Below are 18,297 nucleotides of genomic sequence, written 5' to 3' on the forward strand. Positions count from 1 at the left end.
ACCGCCCCTGAGGGTCTCAGTACACCTGCGCGGAACCGCTCTGCACCCCCATCTTTATTGAGCCAAGTTCACGACCAGTGTGCACATCCAGGAACTTGGGGGTGTCCAGCCTGGGCTGAGCCTGCAGGGGCTTGGCCTGCAAAGGGAGCCCACGGAGGGCCCACCCAGTGCCCCGGGCCTGCGGGCAGTGGGGGGCTCCCTGCTGCCTGCTGGGGTCTGACCCCGAGGAGCCCTGACCTGCCGGAGCACGGGCGCACGGTGACACACGCAGGGATGCCTGTGCTCTTCGCCTGGGTTTGCCAGCAGTGAGACTCAGCTGCCTCCTCTCTGGGTCACATCGGGAACTTCCCCAGGGTGGGGAGGGGACAGACCCCTGCAAGCTCTCAGCACAGCGTTGCATGTGTGTGGTGGTATCTGCAGGGACGGCGGGGGCTCCAGGCACCCGAGGGACCCAGCTGTTGAGGCTGAGATGTTGCACAACCCTGGCTCTGAGCTTCAGGCCTCAGGGGAGAAGGGACACCCTCACCTCTGCTTTTCTCTCTTGATTCTCCCCCGATGGGAAAGGACTTGCCCCCCCCCCCAAACATTTCACAGAGGAGGTAAACTGAGGCCCGAGGCAGGCCCAAGGAGACAGCAAGGCAGAACCGATTCAAGACCCAGCGTTTGGCCAGGGCTCTGGAACCCTGGAAGCCCCCAACCCCAACTCCCCAGCCTGTTTGCTCATCTCTGAAGTGTGGTGAGAGGAGGGGATGTCCCTCTCAGGGGCACTGTCCCCTGAGTCCATGGCGGTCAGGGTTTGGGGGGTCTCAAAGTTCATTCATTTTAGGGGAGTCCATACAAAAGAATGCAGAAGTAGACACTGGCCACAGAGGGGCCCTGGACTTCCTCCTCTGGCTCCCAGGGACGCCTTCCAGCCTCGGCCCACCCGCAGCTCCGCTGGCCCAGGGAGAGCCACACAGCTGAGCAGAGCCCAGGGATGGAGTCCCGGAGCTCGGCTGCCCGTGTGAGCCCAGCTCCCGCCCCACCACCCTGCAGGCTGCACACCCAGCATGGAGTGGGGTCAAGGTCGGAGCCTGTTAAGGCCCCAGCAGAGACCCCTCTCCCCTCCGCCCTTCCTCCCTTCCTTCCTTTCTCCCTTCTTTCCCTCCCTCCCATTCTCAGGAGAGAGGAAATCTCCACTAACTACAGAACCATAAATGAGACCTGGACTATGGAAGGGACAGGAAAGGAGGGGTCCTGGAGAGTCCTGGTATGCCCGCCCAGCGACAGCCCCGGTCCAGCCTGGCCCTCCCGCCCTGGCCACCGTCTCCACCCCCGGCACCACACAGCACACGAAGCACTAAGCCCTGGCTCACCCTGGCCTGCACCTCTTCCTCCCACTGACAGTGCCCTGTCCTCACCCCTGGTGTGTGTCACCTGCAGCCCTGCAGGTCCAAGCCACTGACCAGACACCAGGACGGCCAGGAGACAGCCGAGCACAGTGTGCCCCAGGAAAGTCCTGCCGGCCATTCCCCTCCTCACGCGGACCAGCCTGTGGACGGCATCAGCTGTGTGGTCACTCTTAAGAGCAGGCCTTGGCCAGCCAGTCCTGGGTTCAAATCCCAGTGCTGCTCACAACCAATCCAGCTGCTGACACAGCCTTGGCCCTCCTCCTCTGAGTGGAGGGTGGAACCAGACACAGGTCCCCGCCTGCCTGTGGGATGCTGGGAGTTGCGGGGGTGGGGGGCAGCAGTACCCCGAGGCCCAGGGTGAGGGGAGCGGGCTGGCTGCGACCAACAGCCTGGCAGGTTCCCAGCCGGCATTGGCGGGTCTGCAGGGCGCCAGGCAGACAGCTGCCGGCCACCTCCTGGGAGCACGCCAGCCCAGGCTGGTGGCTGACCCTGTTGGACTCCTGCTGTGGCCACTGATTAGCTTATCAGCCTCCCAGAAGACAGGAGCATGAGGGGCGGCTGCCCACTGGGCTGAGAGGTCTGGCCAGGGCCTGCCTGCAGCCTCCGGCCATGGAGGGGAATGAGAACGCGCCCTCCCCTGGGTCACAGAACGCGCTGGCTGGGCTGGAAGCCCAGGAGAGGGCAGCTGCTGGTCGCTCGGGAAGCTGCCTGGATGGGGCACCGGCAGGACCAGCCAGACTCCTTCCTGCTGCAGGGACACCTGCTCCCATCCCTGCAGCAGACAAGTTGTTCTCTCCGCCCCCCCCCCCCCCCCGCGGCCACTCCACACGTGGGAGACCGTTTGCGGCCTCCTGTCTGAGCATCACAGGTTTGGACTATCTGGGTCATGGAGCCGGCCCCCCGCCCCCAGGTCCAGGCCCAAGGAATCTGGGTCAGTGACACCTGCTCCTCCGTCACTAGGTCCGGGTGACAGGGAGCTGGGGCAGCGGCACTTCCAGGAGAGAAGGGCGGGGGGCCTGGGCGTAAGAGCAGGAGCCTCCGCCCATGCTCAGGAGAGGTCGAAGAGGGTTCTGGGCCCTCAGACCAGGGCTCTAAGGGAAGAGCCATGCTGACCCCATCAGATCAGAGCTCCCAGGGCAGGCCTGCCTCTCCTGAAGACCCCAGCTGAACTGTTGGGCTGCCTGGCTGGCTCCAGCACCCCGGCCATGGGCCACGGCCAGCTCCCGGCTCCTGCAGCAAGGCCAGTCCCTGACCCACCACCTCCCCCTCCGCCTCCTGCCTGGTTCTCCCCCCACGGCCACGCTCTGCTCACGGTTTCCAGGTCCTGCTCCGTGTCCTCCCCTGGGAGGGCAGGGCTGGGCCAGACCTGCTCACCCTGCTGCCAGCACACCGTGGGGTGGGCGTGTGTTCAGCAGGGACTGAGCCACAGCCCCCCTGCCCCCTCTGTCCCTCCTCTCCTACCCACAGCTGACCCAGCAGCAAATCTGACTGGCCTTCCTTTCAAAATGCACCGAGTCCCCGCGCTGTTCACCCCTCTGGGGCCACCACCCCGGTGGGAACCCCTCTGGCTTCCCCGGCGACTGAGGTTGCTGCCCACGCCCTCCTGCGTCCACAGTGCCAGGCCGTCTGCTCGACTGCACAGTCCCACCCCACTCAGAGCAAAGGCCACACTGCCTCAGTGGTCCCCGGGGTCCCCGCGGACTGGCCTTGTCTCCCCCTCTCCCACTAGAGTGCTCCCCTCTGGCCACATTCAGGCTGTAAACCCAGCTCCCTGCAGACCACCCTCTCCCACCGACCCAGCAGGCCCTGGCCCAGTGCAGACCACCCTCGTCACCCAATGCAGGGCCACAGCCTTGTCCCCATGTCCCAGGTGAGGGTGGCTCAGAGAAGGTGGCCTGAGTCCCACCTCACCCAGCTCAGGCAGGCCCCACAAGGCACCTGGGGCCCAGGAGAGTGGGAGCTGAGGAGCGCTGGAGGCCCTGGGGGTGGTCTCAGCCCTCGGCGGCCCTGCCTGCCCTCCTGCCCCTGGCCAGTGCTCACCCGTCCAACCCAAGGTGGGGACTGGGCAGTTGAGGCCCACGCCGCTCTATGGAAAATCCCTCCTGGCCACTTGGAGCTGAGCCGCCCCTGGTAGAGTAGACTCAGATCCTCAGCCCACACGTGGGCCAGGGAGACCACAGAGACATAGTTCCCATGCTAGGCCTGGCACACTCTGGGGACATCCCACTGAGCCCGGGCCTTTGCAGCTTTCATGCCTCCTGTCGGCCCACGAGGCGGGTGCCCATCACGGCCCCCGTACCCCCCTTGGATGGGCTAATTCACACTGGGTGTGAATGACTCAGAGGTGTCCTCCCACATAGCAGAAAGGAACAGCAGTGGGCACAGAACACCCCACTGGGAGAACAGGGAGTGGGCAGGGAGTCTCTGTAGGAAGGGGCTGCTGGGAGGTCCTCAAAACGTCGTAGTCTGGCCTTCATGATCCTCGACCTTCAGGGCTTAGCCTCCACTCGGGCTCCCTAAAACAGCCTGCTAAACCACGCAGCATGCACCAGGAGTGCTCGCCTCCCACCTCTGCCTACTGCCTTCTGAGCCACAGATCAAGGCTGGTGCTGGGTCTCCTCTTCCAGGGGGCCTGCCCTGATAGCCTGTGAAGCCCTGAGCACTGCATCTGATCCCTGCAGCAGGTCCTGCCCTGCTGCTGTGCTGGGCTCCCCATCTGGGTCCCACCTCACTCAATAGCCACAGCTCATCACCACCCCAACCCCCTTGGTCCTGGTGGCCCTGCCTAGATAGGCAAGCCCAGACGGAACCTCAGGTGCCCCTCCTGCCTCCAGGCCTTGGTCTTAGCTGGTCCCTCGGACCCCATTCCGTCCTGTCCACAGGCTGACTCAGCCTCGTCCTTCAGGGATCCCCAGTCGTTGCCACCCCCAGGAAGCCTCCTCGGCCTCCCCCTCCCTGCCCAGCCCCATCTGGCTGCAAGCCTGGAGACCCCGCAGAGCAGGCCAGATCTGCAGTGCTGTCTCCTCATGGTTCAGGGCTGGGAGCCATGCCTGTGACCAGCGGACCCTGCAGGATGGACACCTGCTTGGCCTGGGTCTCGCTGAGTGCACTGCCAGGTGAGACCCATGCCCCTCAAGCGTGCATCCCTCCTGGAGCTGACAGTGTCTGAGCCTTGCTCAGCATCCCTGGGTCTGTGACCAGGACCTCCAGGGCTTCTCATGTCCCCACAACAGAAGATGCTAATCTCCTGGCTCCCTGATCCTGGCGCCGCTGTATTCTGAGTCAGGGCTTCCGGCTGCCGGCCTGCTCTGGGCTGGAAACCTGGCTCTCCCCAGGGCCAGCTCCTCTTCTGTCTCAGCCCATGCGACCAGGCAGCCTGGGGCTGCTGGAGGCGGGGACCCTGGTCTCCCCAGCCCCACAAGGAAGGGACTGGCCTGGGAGGGCTGGGGCCCAGCTCCCAGCTCAGAGGCCTAGACCCAGGAATCCTACCTGTGCCCTTTGTCCTTGCTCAGAACTTCACCTGGGGCACCTCTGCCCAGCTCCACCTGGCCTGTCACTTGCTCCTGCCACCTGAGGGAACACTGTCCCAACCCCCACACCTCTCACACTCCAGCCCTGGCACAGCCGGGGTCAAGCTACTGTGCTCACGCAGGCATTCAGCAAGCGGCTGCCCTGCCTGCCTCTGCCGGCCTCGGTGCTGGGCACTGGGCACCCCACTGGGACTGTGCCAGACTCAGGCTGGTCCCCAACCCTGTCACACCCAGCCCAGCCTTATCTCCTCTGCGATTGCTGTGGGCTCTCCCCACAGGCTGGTGTCTAGTCAAGTCTGCTACAGGCAAGCCCTGGCCCCCACAGGGACCTGAAATTCCCCTGAGAGCTGAGTGCATCACCAACACCCCCTGACCTGTCATCACGACCTCCACTCTCGTCGCTAGTACTGAAGCCACTGCCAACATCAACACGACACTGCCATAGCGACACCAACAATGCAGTCGTTACCATCGCTGCCACCACCACTGTCATCACCACGACCAACAACAACTCACCATCTGACACCATCAACACTGCTACTGTCACCACCACCACCACCGTCAACACCAGCACCACGATTACGTTATCAAGAGCACCAGAGCATCGGCATCCTCACCAGGACACCTGTACTACCACCAACGCCATCATCACCACTATGAACAACACCCGTCAACGCCACCACTACATTGTCAACAACACCATCAATACTGCTACCATCACCGTCACCAGTAATCACAGTGTCAACAGTAACAGTGCCCCTGCACTGCATTGTCATCGCCACCATCACACCGTCACCACCACAACCCCACCCGCATCACCAGTATCAGCAGCAGCACCACCACCGTCACCATCATCGCTGTGTCTTCATGGTCGCCAGGACTGCCACCACCTCCTCAGAAGCAGCACCGTGACTGCCACTAGGACTGCCACTGGCTGGTAACGCTTATCACCAATGCCCAGCAAGCGCCAGCCCAGCACCTGTCGCGTCCAGGACGCCAGGTAGGCCACATCCGCCTTGCGGTCTCACCACTGTTCCTATCCACCACGATGGGTGGGACTCAGGCAGCCATGCCCTCCTTGTCCCTCAGACTCTGGGCCACCAGCCCACCCTCCAGGTATCTCCCAGGTCACCTGACTCCCGAAGGTCCTGTTGCCTCAGGGGACCTCAAGGTCACCCTGCCAGCTCCCTGCCTCGGGTGCCTCTGCACCAAGGCCAGGAAAGGAGACCGGACACTGCGATCACTCTGTCCTCGCTGCCAGGCTGGAAGTCCTCCTTGTGTCTGCCCCACAGCCAGCCCTCCTGCATCCCGAGTCGTTTCCCTACGGAGCACAAACCCGGCGGTGCAGGGGCGGGGCTGGGTCTGGAAGACTTTCCTACCAAACAGAACAAGCCACCGGGTACCCAGCAGACGGAAGCGAGTGTCTGGAGTGAGCAGGCCGCCCGCACGCCCTGCGGGCACCATCCGTGGCACGGACCCGGCAGCCTCCCCGCCCCCCTATGTCCCTACCAGTCACTGGGGCCGCTCCGTGAAGGAGCCCGGTGGGCGCCACAGGGTCCGGACTGCAGGAACAGACAAGTCTGGGCAGGAGGTGCTCCCCGCCCCCCGCCCCCTGGGAGGAAGGACCGGGCCAAAGTGCTGGGTGCGGCCGAGCGCTCGGCCAGGTGGAGCTTTGCTATGAACACACAGAACGTGGGCTCATCACAAACGGGCGGACAGATGGACACATGGACGAAGGTCCAAACCCCTGCCAGCAGCACACTGAAGCATCTGTGTGCTGCCCAGGCTCAGGCCCTTTCCAAGCGTCCCCTGCTCTGTCCCCACATCCCCCCTTGCCACACTGGCTGAGCCCTTCACCGCTCCCCACTTCCGGGCACTGACCCGGGAGCTCAGCACAGACCTGCTCACCCGTAGGAGCATCAGCCGTGGGCGCCGAGGGGCCAGACAGCTGGGAGCAGCCCGGCAGGGGCTCAGGTGCCCTGACCCTCCGCCCAGGAAGCCCCGCACGCCAAGATGCCCCCGCCTCACTACCACGCCCAGGCCCTCATGTGCACGTCTGTGACCCCCGCTGTGCCCTCCATCACGGCTGAATGGCTCCCCGCAGACGTGCCTCCCGGGTCAGCCGAAGCAGAGCAGGGCCTGAGCGGCTGGGCTAGGCAGCCCCTCCTCTGTGGTCCTGGGCGGGGGCTGGGGGGGGCGCTCGTCTGGCCCCTCACAGTTGAAGAAACAGGCCAGGGATTCCCCCGTCAGTGTGGTCAGAGCTGGGACCCCCTTTGATGGGGCGCTTTCCGGGGTACAAGGCCCAGGCCCTGCCCTCAGGTGGGGCTCCTCTCCTGCTGGGGGAGGGGAGACAGGATGCAGAGACGCACGGATGTGTGGAGTTCCTGCAAGTTGGGGTCCAGGCTGAGACGTGAACGGGGGCAGGGATGCTGGGAAACGGGCAGGAAGGCCTCCCGCTCAGCTGACGTGTGGGGCCAGAGAAGGGGGCGCAGGACAGACAGGGCTGAGCGACCCAGCTGGCGCCGAGGAGGCGGGCAGCGGGCAGAGCAGGTAGGGGAAGCTCACTGCCACCCCCACCAGGTACAGAGCACAGTGGCGCCTGTGCCCTGGGTCATGGCCTGTCTGTCCCCTCCAGTTCCCAGCCCTGTGGGGAGACAGGCGGGTGAGCTTCCTTAGAGCAGTGCACCGCCCCTCCCCCACCCCAGCCCCCCACTCGCTGAAGAGGCCTCCTGTGTTGGGCGGGCCCCCTCCCAGGCTCTGCCTCCATCAGGAACCAGCTGGCGTGGGAGCGGTCGGGCTGGGAACCGGCCGCTGACAGCGGCTCGGGGACCCTGCCAAGTCTCCCTTCCGCTTACCCGGCTTGGCCGGCCCCCTCACTGCCCTCTCCAAGGAAACCAAAGACGGGGGGCAAGGCTCTTAAAGGGACCAGGATGGGCACTTGGGCAGGGGACCAGGGCGGAGCATCCCCTGGCCAGGGCTGTCTGTGCACCGCACATCCGGGGCCTGTCCGGCCGAGCTCAGGTCAGACCAGAGTGGCACACGGTGACCTTGGGCTTGCTGTCTCCCCAGCCAGACGGGGAAGGCTGTGAGCAGATCAGGCAGGGCTGAAGGTGCCAGTGGGGGGGTGGTCAGACTTCGGAAAGGGGTCCAGAGTACGCGAGGACTTCACCCTCCACATACCACACCCTCCGCCAGCTTGTCCCAGAGTCAGAGCATAAGGGTGCTGGGAGCCCCTTAGTCAGGGAAACCCTCAATCTGGTGGAATGGAGGCTGGCGGTGGGACTCCTCAGAGCCTGAATGGCTGAGGGGTGTGTGTGAGCCCAGGAGCATCATGGGTGTGGAATCCTGCCCTTCCCGGAGCCCTCGTGGGGCAGGCCTCTGGCAGGACATCCCACCCCCCAGCCCCAAAATGCATGCACAGCAGGGCAAGGTGGAGGGAGTCTGGCCTTCACAAATGTCCCCATGCTGGGTCTCAGCTGCCACCAGTTTCAAGTGAGGCAGAGCAGATGATCTCAGAAGATCGTGCCAGCTCTGACTTGTATACACTAGTAACTCCGGATTATTTATTTTTAAAAAGAATGCAAAACGTTTGCACCTTCCCATCAGTGCAAGACCCAGGGAGCTGTCCTTTCAGGACCACAGAGCTTTGCTCCCAGGCTGCGCTCCTGGACCCCCTCACTGGTCACTCGCCGGTCCAGCCTCCTGCCCTCCCCTGCACCTATCCACCCACCCATCCATCCAGCAAGGACGTCCCTTCCCTCTGCTCCCAGACCCTCACTGCCAGTGGCCACGCTGGTGCGGCGGTGCTCGGAGGGGCCTGAGCCATGCCGCCAACTAGGTGAAGGAGGGGGTGATTGGTGTCCTGGGACTGAGGGGGTGGGAGTGATTACATAACAGGAGACCCTGGGGCAGGGGCCTCCAGGGGCTGTCAGGGCCCAGTGTTTACAGAGCACGTGCTGACGCCTCCGTGTGGATGTTGAGCTCATGTGTGCACGTGTGTGTGTAACTGGGGAGGGGCAGGTGGAGGGTCTGCACTGTAGGTGGGACCTTCTGACTCCTTTCCAAGATGAGCATGTGGCACACTCACTGTCCCATGTGGCTGCAAGAGGAGACAGTCTTAAAGTTTATGATGCATGTGTAACCACATGTGGACATTCAGTCGTTCCAGGTGAGACACAGGGTCGGGGCTCAGCCTGTGACCAGGGTTGAGGTTCAGCGTGACTGGGGTCGGGGCTCAGAGTGTGACCAGGGTTGGGGCTCAGCGTGTGACCAGGGTTGAGGTTCAGCGTGACCGGGGTCGGGGCTCAGAGTGTGACCAGGGTTGGGGCTCAGCCTGTGACCAGGGTTGAGGTTCAGCGTGACCGGGGTCGGGGCTCAGAGCGTGACCAGGGTTGGGGCTCAGCGTGTGACCAGGGTTGAGGTTCAGCGTGACCGGGGTCGGGGCTCAGAGTGTGACCAGGGTTGGGGCTCAGCCTGTGACCAGGGTTGAGGTTCAGCGTGACCGGGGTCGGGGCTCAGAGCGTGACCAGGGTTGGGGCTCAGCGTGTGACCAGGGTCAGGGCCCAGAGTGTGACCAGGGTTAGGACTTAGCCTGTGACCAGGGTCGGGGCTCAGCGTGACCAGGGTCAGGGTTCAGCGTGTGACCAGGGTTGGGGCTCAGTGTGACCGGGGTCGGGGCTCAGAGTGTGACCAGGGTCGGGGCTCAGCGTGACCAAGGTCAGGGCTCAGCGTGTGACTGGGGTCGGGGCTCAGTGTGTGACCAGGGTTAGGACTTAGCCTGTGACCAGGGTCGGGGCTCAGTGTGACCAGGGTCAGGGCTCAGCGTGTGACCAGGGTCGGGGCTCAGCATGTGACCAGGGTCGGGGCTCAGCGTGTGACCAGGGTCGGGGCTCAGAGTGACCAGGGTCGGGGCTCAGCGTGTGACCAGGGTCGGGGCTCAGCGTGACCAGGGTCGGGGCTCAGCGTGTGACCAGGGTCGGGGCTCAGCGTGACCAGGGTCAGGGCTCAGCGTGTGACTGGGGTCGGGGCTCAGTATGTGACCAGGGTCGGGGCTCAGCGTGACCGGGGTCGGGGCTCAGTGTGTGACCAGGGTCGGGGCTCAGCGGGACCAGGGTCAGGGCTCAGCGTGTGACTGGGGTCGGGGCTCAGTGTGTGACCAGGGTCGGGACTCAGCGTGACCATGGTCGGGTCAGTGAGACAGGTGGGGGCTCCGTCGGGCTCTGGGTCCGGCCATGGGCTATGAGTCACTTTCACCCTGACAGTCACCGACCACTCTCACCCCCACCCCCACATGATCCTGCAGTCACGTGAGACCCTTCCTCTGCCCAGCACATACAAGCACAGGTCAGATCCAGCACAGACGGGACTCCTGGGCACACTGGTGAAAGCAGGCGTGGGGCTTTGCCCCTGGGTCACGGCAGGTCACCTGGAAGCCCGTGGCTCCTCTGAGGTGCTTCAGGGGTGAGGAGCAGCCCCGCCCAGCCATGGAAGGAGGATCATCAGAACAGATCAGGGGGTGAGGGCGGGGGAAGAGGGAGGGCTCTCCCCGCCCCTCCCCGCCCAGCCGCCTCCCTCCCCTGGGGACCCCAGCTCTGGGTCCGATGCCTCCGCCCCAACTCTGGAGCTTCCCGCTGGACTAACAGCCTCTGAGAGCTGCAGGCCCCATGTGGGACCCGGCAGGGCTGGCCTCGCACGCAGCCCGCTGGTGGCACCTTCCTGCTGCCCTCCAGACCCTGGGCCCAGGCACCGAGACCTGAACTCTCCTGTCCCTCCCGAGGGAGCCACCCCCGGGCCTGGCTGCCACCTGCTCCCGGCCCTCCGCTCTGCTCCTACCCACTAGCAGGCAGACTCCCCGCAGGGCCAGGACGCCGAGGCCCCCAGAGGGCGTGTCTGCTCCGGGCCACCAGCCGAACCTGGGTCCCAGCAACAATGCCCTGGACACAGGCCGGGTGGGCCAGGGCCCTCAGCTCCTGCCGCCCTGGAGGGCAGAGGGGAAGTCTCGCATCTGTCTGGAAAGCAATTTACTACCAAGAGCTTAGGACCGTCCGGGGACTGGACGCCGAGGGGACGACGGGACTGTGCAGTGCGTCCCCGGAGGTGAGGGTGCTGATGACGACGCTGGGCAGGGGACAGAGTGGGAAGCTCCTGGGGAGGGGCCGTGGGGCGGGCTGGGAGGACCAGCTGCCCTGGGGAGCGGTGGGCAGCCCCCGGACAGCCTCTGCACGGGCCCTGGGCCAGCAGGACGGACCTGCGCCCCCGGGAAAGGCGCCGCTCTGAGAAGCCCCCAAGGACCTAGCGGCCGGCCTGGTCCCCCTTTCTCGCCTTTACTCCTTTCGTGCTTTTGTGACGCCCTTTTGCACAGAGAGCTTATGCCGCTTGCAAAACCCAGAGAAAAGCCGTTGACCGCAGCCAAGCCGGAGTGCTGCTTCCCAGGCCCGGGGGTCCCCCGGCTGGCTCTGCCCCGGCCCAGCCCTGGCCCAGGCCCAGAGCAGGAAAGGCCGGTGCGGGCGGCCGCGCACACGCCCGGCACAGGGTCTTCACACTGCCTGTACCTTCTGCCAAAACGCTTGTCCCCAGAGGTCCGCGTGCACGGCGCTGTGTGACCGCTGCTCCTCAGAGAGGACCCGTGGCCCTGTCCCCACAGCCCTCTGGCCACCAGGCCTGGCGCCCCTGTGGCGTGGGGCATAACCTGACGTTTCACACGGACCTGTGTGCACGTATGTTCCTGTTTGGTGTCCCTCCTCACGGGGGGCTGAGGAGGCTGAGGGTCAGACCTGTGGCAGTGATCACTGAAGGGGCAGGTGGGCCGGGGGGTGATGGCCCCCGACAGCTCCAGAGCTCCTGACTCAGCCCCCACGAAGCACCCCACACCCCTTGCAGCCTATCCTCTGCGCGCACCCTGCCTGCTCCCCGGCTTTGGCTCAGGCTCTGCTGGAGACGCCTCTGTCCCTCCTGCGCCAGGCAGACCTGTCCCGCTCGATGCCGGCCGCTCCGGGAGCCTTCACAGACCCCCCAGGACACAGGCTCGCCACTGCGCTGCCCAGAGCCGAGGAGGGACTTTGTGCGTGTACCCCAGGCCCGGGGGCCCCGCTGAGCCCACTCACCCTCCGGGCCGGCCCGGGGACTGGTGCCAGGACTCCGTCGAGTTGGTGGTGACAATGACACCCAGCCCCCCTCCGACACACCAGTGTTCACCAAACCCCTGGGGAGAAGGCCCAGCCCCCTCCTCCGCCCCCGGCCCACCAGGCCCATCAGGATCCAGCCACCAAGCTCTCTCCTGTCCCATCTCCCAAAATACTGCCCCTCCTCCCCTCTGCGGGCCACTCCCACTTGGGGCCTTTGCACAAACTCTTCCCTGTGACCAATGAGGCTTCCCAGCTCCCCCTCTGCCTCGCCTCGTCTCGGGGGCACCCTGCTCTGGCTGCCCACGCAGGGCCCTGTGACTGCACGCCGCAGCCCACCCATCTAGGCCCACCCCTGCGGAGAGCGGCGGCATTGGACGGTGCCAGACAAGGACCTGGGCCTGCGACCCCAGGAGCCCACGCTGCTCCTTTCCATCTTGTCACCCCGGGTCCCCAGTCCCACTCGGGCTGTGCTGGGGTTGTCATGCTGCAGGTGTAGGGGTGGACGGGCCTGTCCCCTGGCCCAGGGTGGGGGGCAGGCAGGCTGGATGGGCGCCATGTTGCCTCAGAGCCAGACCTGGGCAGGGAGGGAGCGGGCCAGAGCGAGACTACTCCGCCCCTGCGGGGCTTGCATCCCGAAAGCCCACCCTGGGGGCCCCGCGGCCACAGACCCAGGGGAACTTACCCGTCAGTCTCATCCCACAGGATACAGGTCTGGTTGGTGGTGCCCTGGACAGGGCAGGAGGAAAGGAGTCAGGGCCCCCTGCCTGCCCCCCTCGGGGGTCCCTGACCCGATCTGCCCCCAGGTGTGCCAGGTGCTCTGCCCACACTGTTCCTCCAAGAAGTGGGTGTTTGAGGAGGAGGAAACTGAGGCCCCGAGGCAGGGAAGAGATGGCACAATGCCCACCCACCCCTGCTGCGTGGCCCTGGGCAGCTCCTGTCCCCTCTCTGAGTGGGTCTGGGCAATAGTGGCCAGAACCCACCTCTGGATGTCCAGGTGGCCGGTCAGGCTAATGCAGAACAGGATCACAGGGAGCCCCCTCCCAGGGAACCCCGAGGGGTAAGCAAGCAAGGGCCAGGCAGGCGCAGGAAGGCGTTGGTGAACGCCCTTGTCCTGCAGGTCACCGCACACCAGCCCTGACAGGGGCGGCCGAGGCGGGGGGTTCCCCCGTGGCACAGAGAGGCTGAGCCACTTGCCCAAGGCCACACAGCAGGACAGAGCAGGGCTGGCTCTTCCCAACTCTGGTCTGGGGTTCAAGGTCTGGTGCTGCCCTGTCCTGGCTGGGTGCTCTCAGCAGGTCCACAGAGCATCTCAGCCTGGCCTGACACAGAATCCCAAGGACCAGGGCAAGGAGGGGCCTGTGGCCGGGGCAGGCTGGGTTCTCAGGTGGATGGCTCTCTCCCCCAGGGCGGCCACCAGGCCGGCGGGACCGGGGCTGCAGTGGCTACGGCGTAGGCAGAGGCGGGTTAAACTCCGGCTGCCTCATCACCCTGCTGTGTGAGCCTGAGCAAGTCCCAGCCGCTCTCTCAGCCTCAGTGTCCCCACCCGTCACTTGGGGATGCAAGCAGCTCTCTTACAAAGCTGCAGGGAGACCCCCCCGGCCCGTGGGGTGAGACAGAGCCACATGTCACGCGCGCACAGAGAGCACTCACGTTGTACATGTGAGCAAACTCAATCTCCAAGGGGGTGAGCAGGGAACGGGGCGGCGGCTTCACCGTCACCGAGATGACCTTGGAGTTCAGCACAGTCGTGTTCCTGGCAGGGGTGCCACGGGCCGCGTCAGGGTGCCCTGCAGGCCCGGGCCCACCGCCAGGCCCCTCTCCCGAATGAAGGCCAACGACACCCCACGCCCCGCCCCCAGCCCAGGCCCCCTCAGCGCCCACCTCTGAAGGGCCAGGAAGCTGCCCAGGTTCCGGTACAGCACAGTGCCCACCACAAACACAGAGGAGTCATCAGCCTCTGGAAGACAGCGTGCCAGTCACCCTCTTCCCGACCGCCCCCAGTGCCGACCCCGCTCCCACGTGTGTCCCCGAGGGGGCCCAGGCTCTGCAGTCGCGTCACCCCACGACGGATGCAGCACTGCAGCCCAAGAGCTGGGGTGACCGCCTGGGTCTCCCTCAGGGACCCCCAAGAGCTGAGGGCAGGCGGGGCACATTTTCTCAGCTGCCTGCCCTGTGACTTCAGGTGAAACCCTGTCCCTGCCTGCAATGGGGACGTCCCTTCATCCATTCCGCAAAGACTGTGGGCAGCTTCCTGACAGAGGGAGGGCAGGCGGGGCTTCCTGGGGGAAGGGGAGGCCTGGGGACACCGAGGAGAAACGTGGATGCCACCCTGGACCTGGGCCTGACTCCGGAGGGCGTTCCCAGGGCTGGACCCGCAGACACGGGACCTGAGTCCCCAATAAGGCCCCCCGCCCAACGGGACCCTTACCGGCCAGCCCTGTGGAGAAGACACTCTTGGACACGGTGACCCTGTCCTCCGGCACCTTGGCCCAGTCGCCTGAGGCCCGCCAGCCCTTCATGGGGAAGCTGATGTCCGTGGCTCTGCTGGCGGGGAGCTTGTGGATGCTGAGGACTGTGGCGGAGGAAGACAAGCGGCAGACAGACAGGGAGACAGGGAGCAGTTCCGTGACAAGGAGCCTTACCATGATGAGCCGGGGAGTGGGCCCGGGTTCAGGACCATCACCCTGGGCACTCACGATTCAGAGGGGACTGGGCGTGCTGGTGGCCGCCCGCCAGGCTCTCCTGCCTGGCACCATCTCTCTGTGAGGTCCAGGGCCTGGGCACCTTCCTGGCCTCTCACCAAATCCCTGCCCCAAGCTGCACTGTCCCTACACAGGCTCCCTGGCTTGGCCACGTCCCAAAGGCCAGTGGGGTCCACTTTGGTGCCCCCTGATGCTGGAGCCCAGCTCCCCTTCCACTGCAACTCTAAAAAAGGGACAGGGACAGACCTCCCCTCCTAAGGACAGGTAAGGAGACAACAGCGGGGCTGGGTGGGAGGGTGCGCAGATGAGGGTGCGGGGTGAGGGGAAGGGTCCTCTGTCTGGGAGAAGGCAGACGGGCTGACGGGGACACAGCTGCGTGGGAGGAGCCAGAGTGGCGAGAGTGGGTGGGGTTGGCAGTGCAAGTCTGGTCCTGGGGCCTGGCTGACCTCCCGCGGGCCCCGGACCCCCACCCCCCCGGTCCCAGCCAAGCTCACGCCTGAAGGCCCCGGTCCCACCAGGCTGCCTGGCATCCCCTGAGTGAGTGGCAGACATGGCCTGGGAGGACAGGACGCGAGGCCCCTTCTTTCCCGGCCCTCCACCCTGGGCAGACACTGTGCGCCCCTGCCCCAGCCTCCCTGGGGTCTGCCTCTGGCCTTTGCTCATCTCTGGAACCCGACCCCAGCTGAAGCCACCACACCAGCCAAGGCCACCTCTATGCCTTTCCTCACACAGTGTCCCGACCCCCAGCCAGGCCCTCCCTGCAACTGTGGTCAGCTCTGGGGACCCTGGCATCCTCCCTACGAGAGGCCCTGGGGACAAGGACGAGCCTGCTCTGAGTGGCTGGCCCTGTGTGCTGGGTGCTCCACCAATGAGAGACACAGATGGTCATTCACTCTCCAGGGATGCTGAGCACCTACTGTGTGCCAGGATGCCCTCACGCTCAGGGTTCGGCAGGGGCCAGCGAACACCCTCCTGACCTTGACCGCCAGTGGGGAGACAGACAGGCAGCACGGGGTGGGGGTGTGGGAGATTGAGGGCGGCCTGGAGTCCTGCCTGAGGAGGTGACCTTGGATGAAGACCTGGAGGAGGTCGGGCTGCTTGGGCTCCCGGGGTGCGTGCCCAGGAACAGGGTGCACCTGTGTGGCATGTGGGGTGCAGGGGGGCGTGTGCAGAGTCGGGGAGGCGCTCCAGGATGGGGAGGGCGTGACTAACGCGGCCCTTGAGCGCTGCCAAAGGGCTCCCTGGTCACGTAATCACCGTGGGCACTGACCTCCCAGGCCCCGGCCCATTCACCGCCGTCTCATCCCAGGAGGCAGGCATTGTCACTGTCCCATGTCACACTGTTGGTCCGTGCCAGAGAGCGGGTAGAGACTAGGCCCCTCTGACAAAGGGGTCTGGGGGTGCAGGCCAGAGACGGGGCGGCCGCCCCCACACAGGGGTCCCTGGGGGTGCTGGGGGCCGAGGCTCCTGGTGTGTCCTGGATTCGAGGTCTCCGGGACCTTGTCTGGGTCTGAGGTGCCCCATGCTGACCCCTCCCAGGGCCATGCAGGTCTGCACCTCTGACACATAGAACTGAGCTTAGACGCTGGTCTGGGGACAGGGCACTCTGGCCCCCGCCTGTGTCCACAGATGAAGAAACTGAGGCAGAAGGCCTGGCCCAGGGCTGCAGAGCAGGGGCACAGGGGTGGGGGGTCAGCGGAGCCTGGGGTGGGCTTACCCAGGTTGTCTGTCACTTGGTACGCATCCCGCAAGTCCTTCATGCGGAAGCCAATGACGCCCACGAAGTCCTCCACCAGCCGGAACAGCTCCTTGGCGTTGGGGCCCATCTGGTAGGGGTGGGGTCAGGCAGCCTCAGGGCCGGTGGCCGCAGCCCCGCCGAGGACGCCAACCGCCAGAGCTCAATGAGGGCGCAGTGAACACCCACGCCCCGAGCCGGGGACTCCACTAGCTCCTCCACCCCGTCCTGCCTCTTTTCCTCTGTCTGTTTCTGGTCCTGGGGGTCGCTCCCGAGCACTGCAGCCTCCGACCTGCCCTGGGAAGCAGGCTCAGGACCTCCGAGTAGCTATCGCCCTTTGCAGACGAGAACCCTGAGCCCAGAGGGGCTGCTGTGCTCCAGCCCCAAGACTAGGGGTCCAGGCTGGGTCAACAGTGGGGTCTCTGGGTGCCCGCAGTCCCCACACCAAGTACTCCCTGGGCACTGACCACTCTTTCCAGATGGGAAAGAACCACCATGTCCTGGTTGCCCCAAGAAGCACCACACAGCCAGCCACCCCACCCCCACCCCACACTGAGCCCCACGTGGGGAGCTGCTGTGCTCTGACAATGGGGACACTGAGGTGCAGAGGGTTGAGCGACTTCCTCGCAGTTATGGAGCTGGTAGAGGCCGAGCCGGGATTTGAACCCAGGGCCCCACGCGGGGCGAGCCTTGGACTTGGGGAGGGACCAGGGATAACTGGCCTATCTGCTGCCCTGACCACCAGTGTCCTTACCAGCTGGGCCTCTTCCCACTTGTCCCGGTTGTCCTCTGCCAGCAGGTTGCTGATGATCTGGACAAAGTTCTGGAAGGAAGTGGAAGAAAGGCCAGTGAGCAGACAACACAGCACAGAATCAGGGCTGAGCCTCACCAGCATCGGGGCTCAGTGTGCGGCCAGGGCTGAGGCCCAATCTGGGGTTGGGGCTGGGGCTCAGTGCATGGCAGGGTCTGGGCTCAGTGGATGGCTGGGGTCCAGGCCTGCACCCAGCCACCTTCCCAGGTGCTCCCCCGCCCCCGCCAGCAGCCCTCTGGGTGCCCACCTGCACATCCCCGGGGGTGGGACTGTAGTATGCTCTCCGGAAGATCTCTGTCATGTTCCTCAGGACATCGATGGTGGAGAGCAGGTCCCCACTGTAGCTGGTCCCGTCCTGGGAGATCTCCACCAGCGTCTGGATGACCTCGGACACGCCCTCCCCGGGCAGCCCTCGCTGAGCCTTCGCCAGGTGCTCCCGGGTCTGGACAGACGGAGAGGACTGGGCACCCTGACTGCAGGACATGGCAGGACCATACCAAGGACCTCCTGTGCCTAGAGGATCCTGTGCAGCCCCCAGCCAGTGGCCAGAGCTGACTTGTGTCCTCAGGCTGTACCACGGGGGACACAGGGTTACATCTGAGGACACAGGGCAGAGAAGGGCCCGGACTGAGGGGCAGGGCAGGAGACCCGGGCTGGCCCTCACCATCATCTGGATGTTCCGGTAGTCGATGGAGACGCAGCGGATGTAGGTGGGGGGCTCCCAGGAGGCGATGCCTTCTTCGTCCAGCTCACAGCGTCGCAGGATGAGGCCTGGGGAGGCAGAGGGTCAGCTCTGCCGCCCACTTCTCAGCTGCATGTCCACCGCAGGCATCCTACCCACACGTCCCAGGCCTCAGCCCCTCTGGCTGGGACCCTCGGCCCCGGAAGCAGAGACTCTCCGAGAGTATAGCCGGCATGGGGGCCAGGCCATGCCGCTTTCTCTCGTTCACAAATTTCTGAGTGGCTGCTGCAGAGACCCGGCAGGAGCCAAACCTTCAGGGACC

At 65.3% G+C, this 18,297-nt stretch overlaps 1 protein-coding gene across 1 annotated transcript in view; it reads right to left on the bottom strand.

Annotated features, from left to right (window-relative positions):
- ADGRB1 (adhesion G protein-coupled receptor B1) overlaps positions 1-18,297 on the bottom strand; it is a 67,750-nt gene that overhangs the window by 25,225 nt on the left and 24,228 nt on the right. Inside the window, exons 10-17 of the mRNA XM_090283309.1 lie at positions 17,958-18,064; positions 17,541-17,735; positions 17,237-17,305; positions 16,465-16,573; positions 14,474-14,617; positions 13,927-14,002; positions 13,696-13,798; positions 12,728-12,771 (exon numbers count right to left, since the gene is read on the bottom strand). Of these exons, the coding sequence (XP_090139435.1) occupies positions 12,728-12,771; positions 13,696-13,798; positions 13,927-14,002; positions 14,474-14,617; positions 16,465-16,573; positions 17,237-17,305; positions 17,541-17,735; positions 17,958-18,064 (847 nt within the window). The remainder of the gene's footprint in view (positions 1-12,727; positions 12,772-13,695; positions 13,799-13,926; positions 14,003-14,473; positions 14,618-16,464; positions 16,574-17,236; positions 17,306-17,540; positions 17,736-17,957; positions 18,065-18,297) is intronic.

This window comes from Furipterus horrens, unplaced genomic scaffold (genome assembly GCF_987537825.1).
Source record: "Furipterus horrens unplaced genomic scaffold, mFurHor1.1.pri manual_scaffold_7, whole genome shotgun sequence".
Lineage (NCBI taxonomy): Eukaryota > Metazoa > Chordata > Mammalia > Chiroptera > Furipteridae > Furipterus > Furipterus horrens.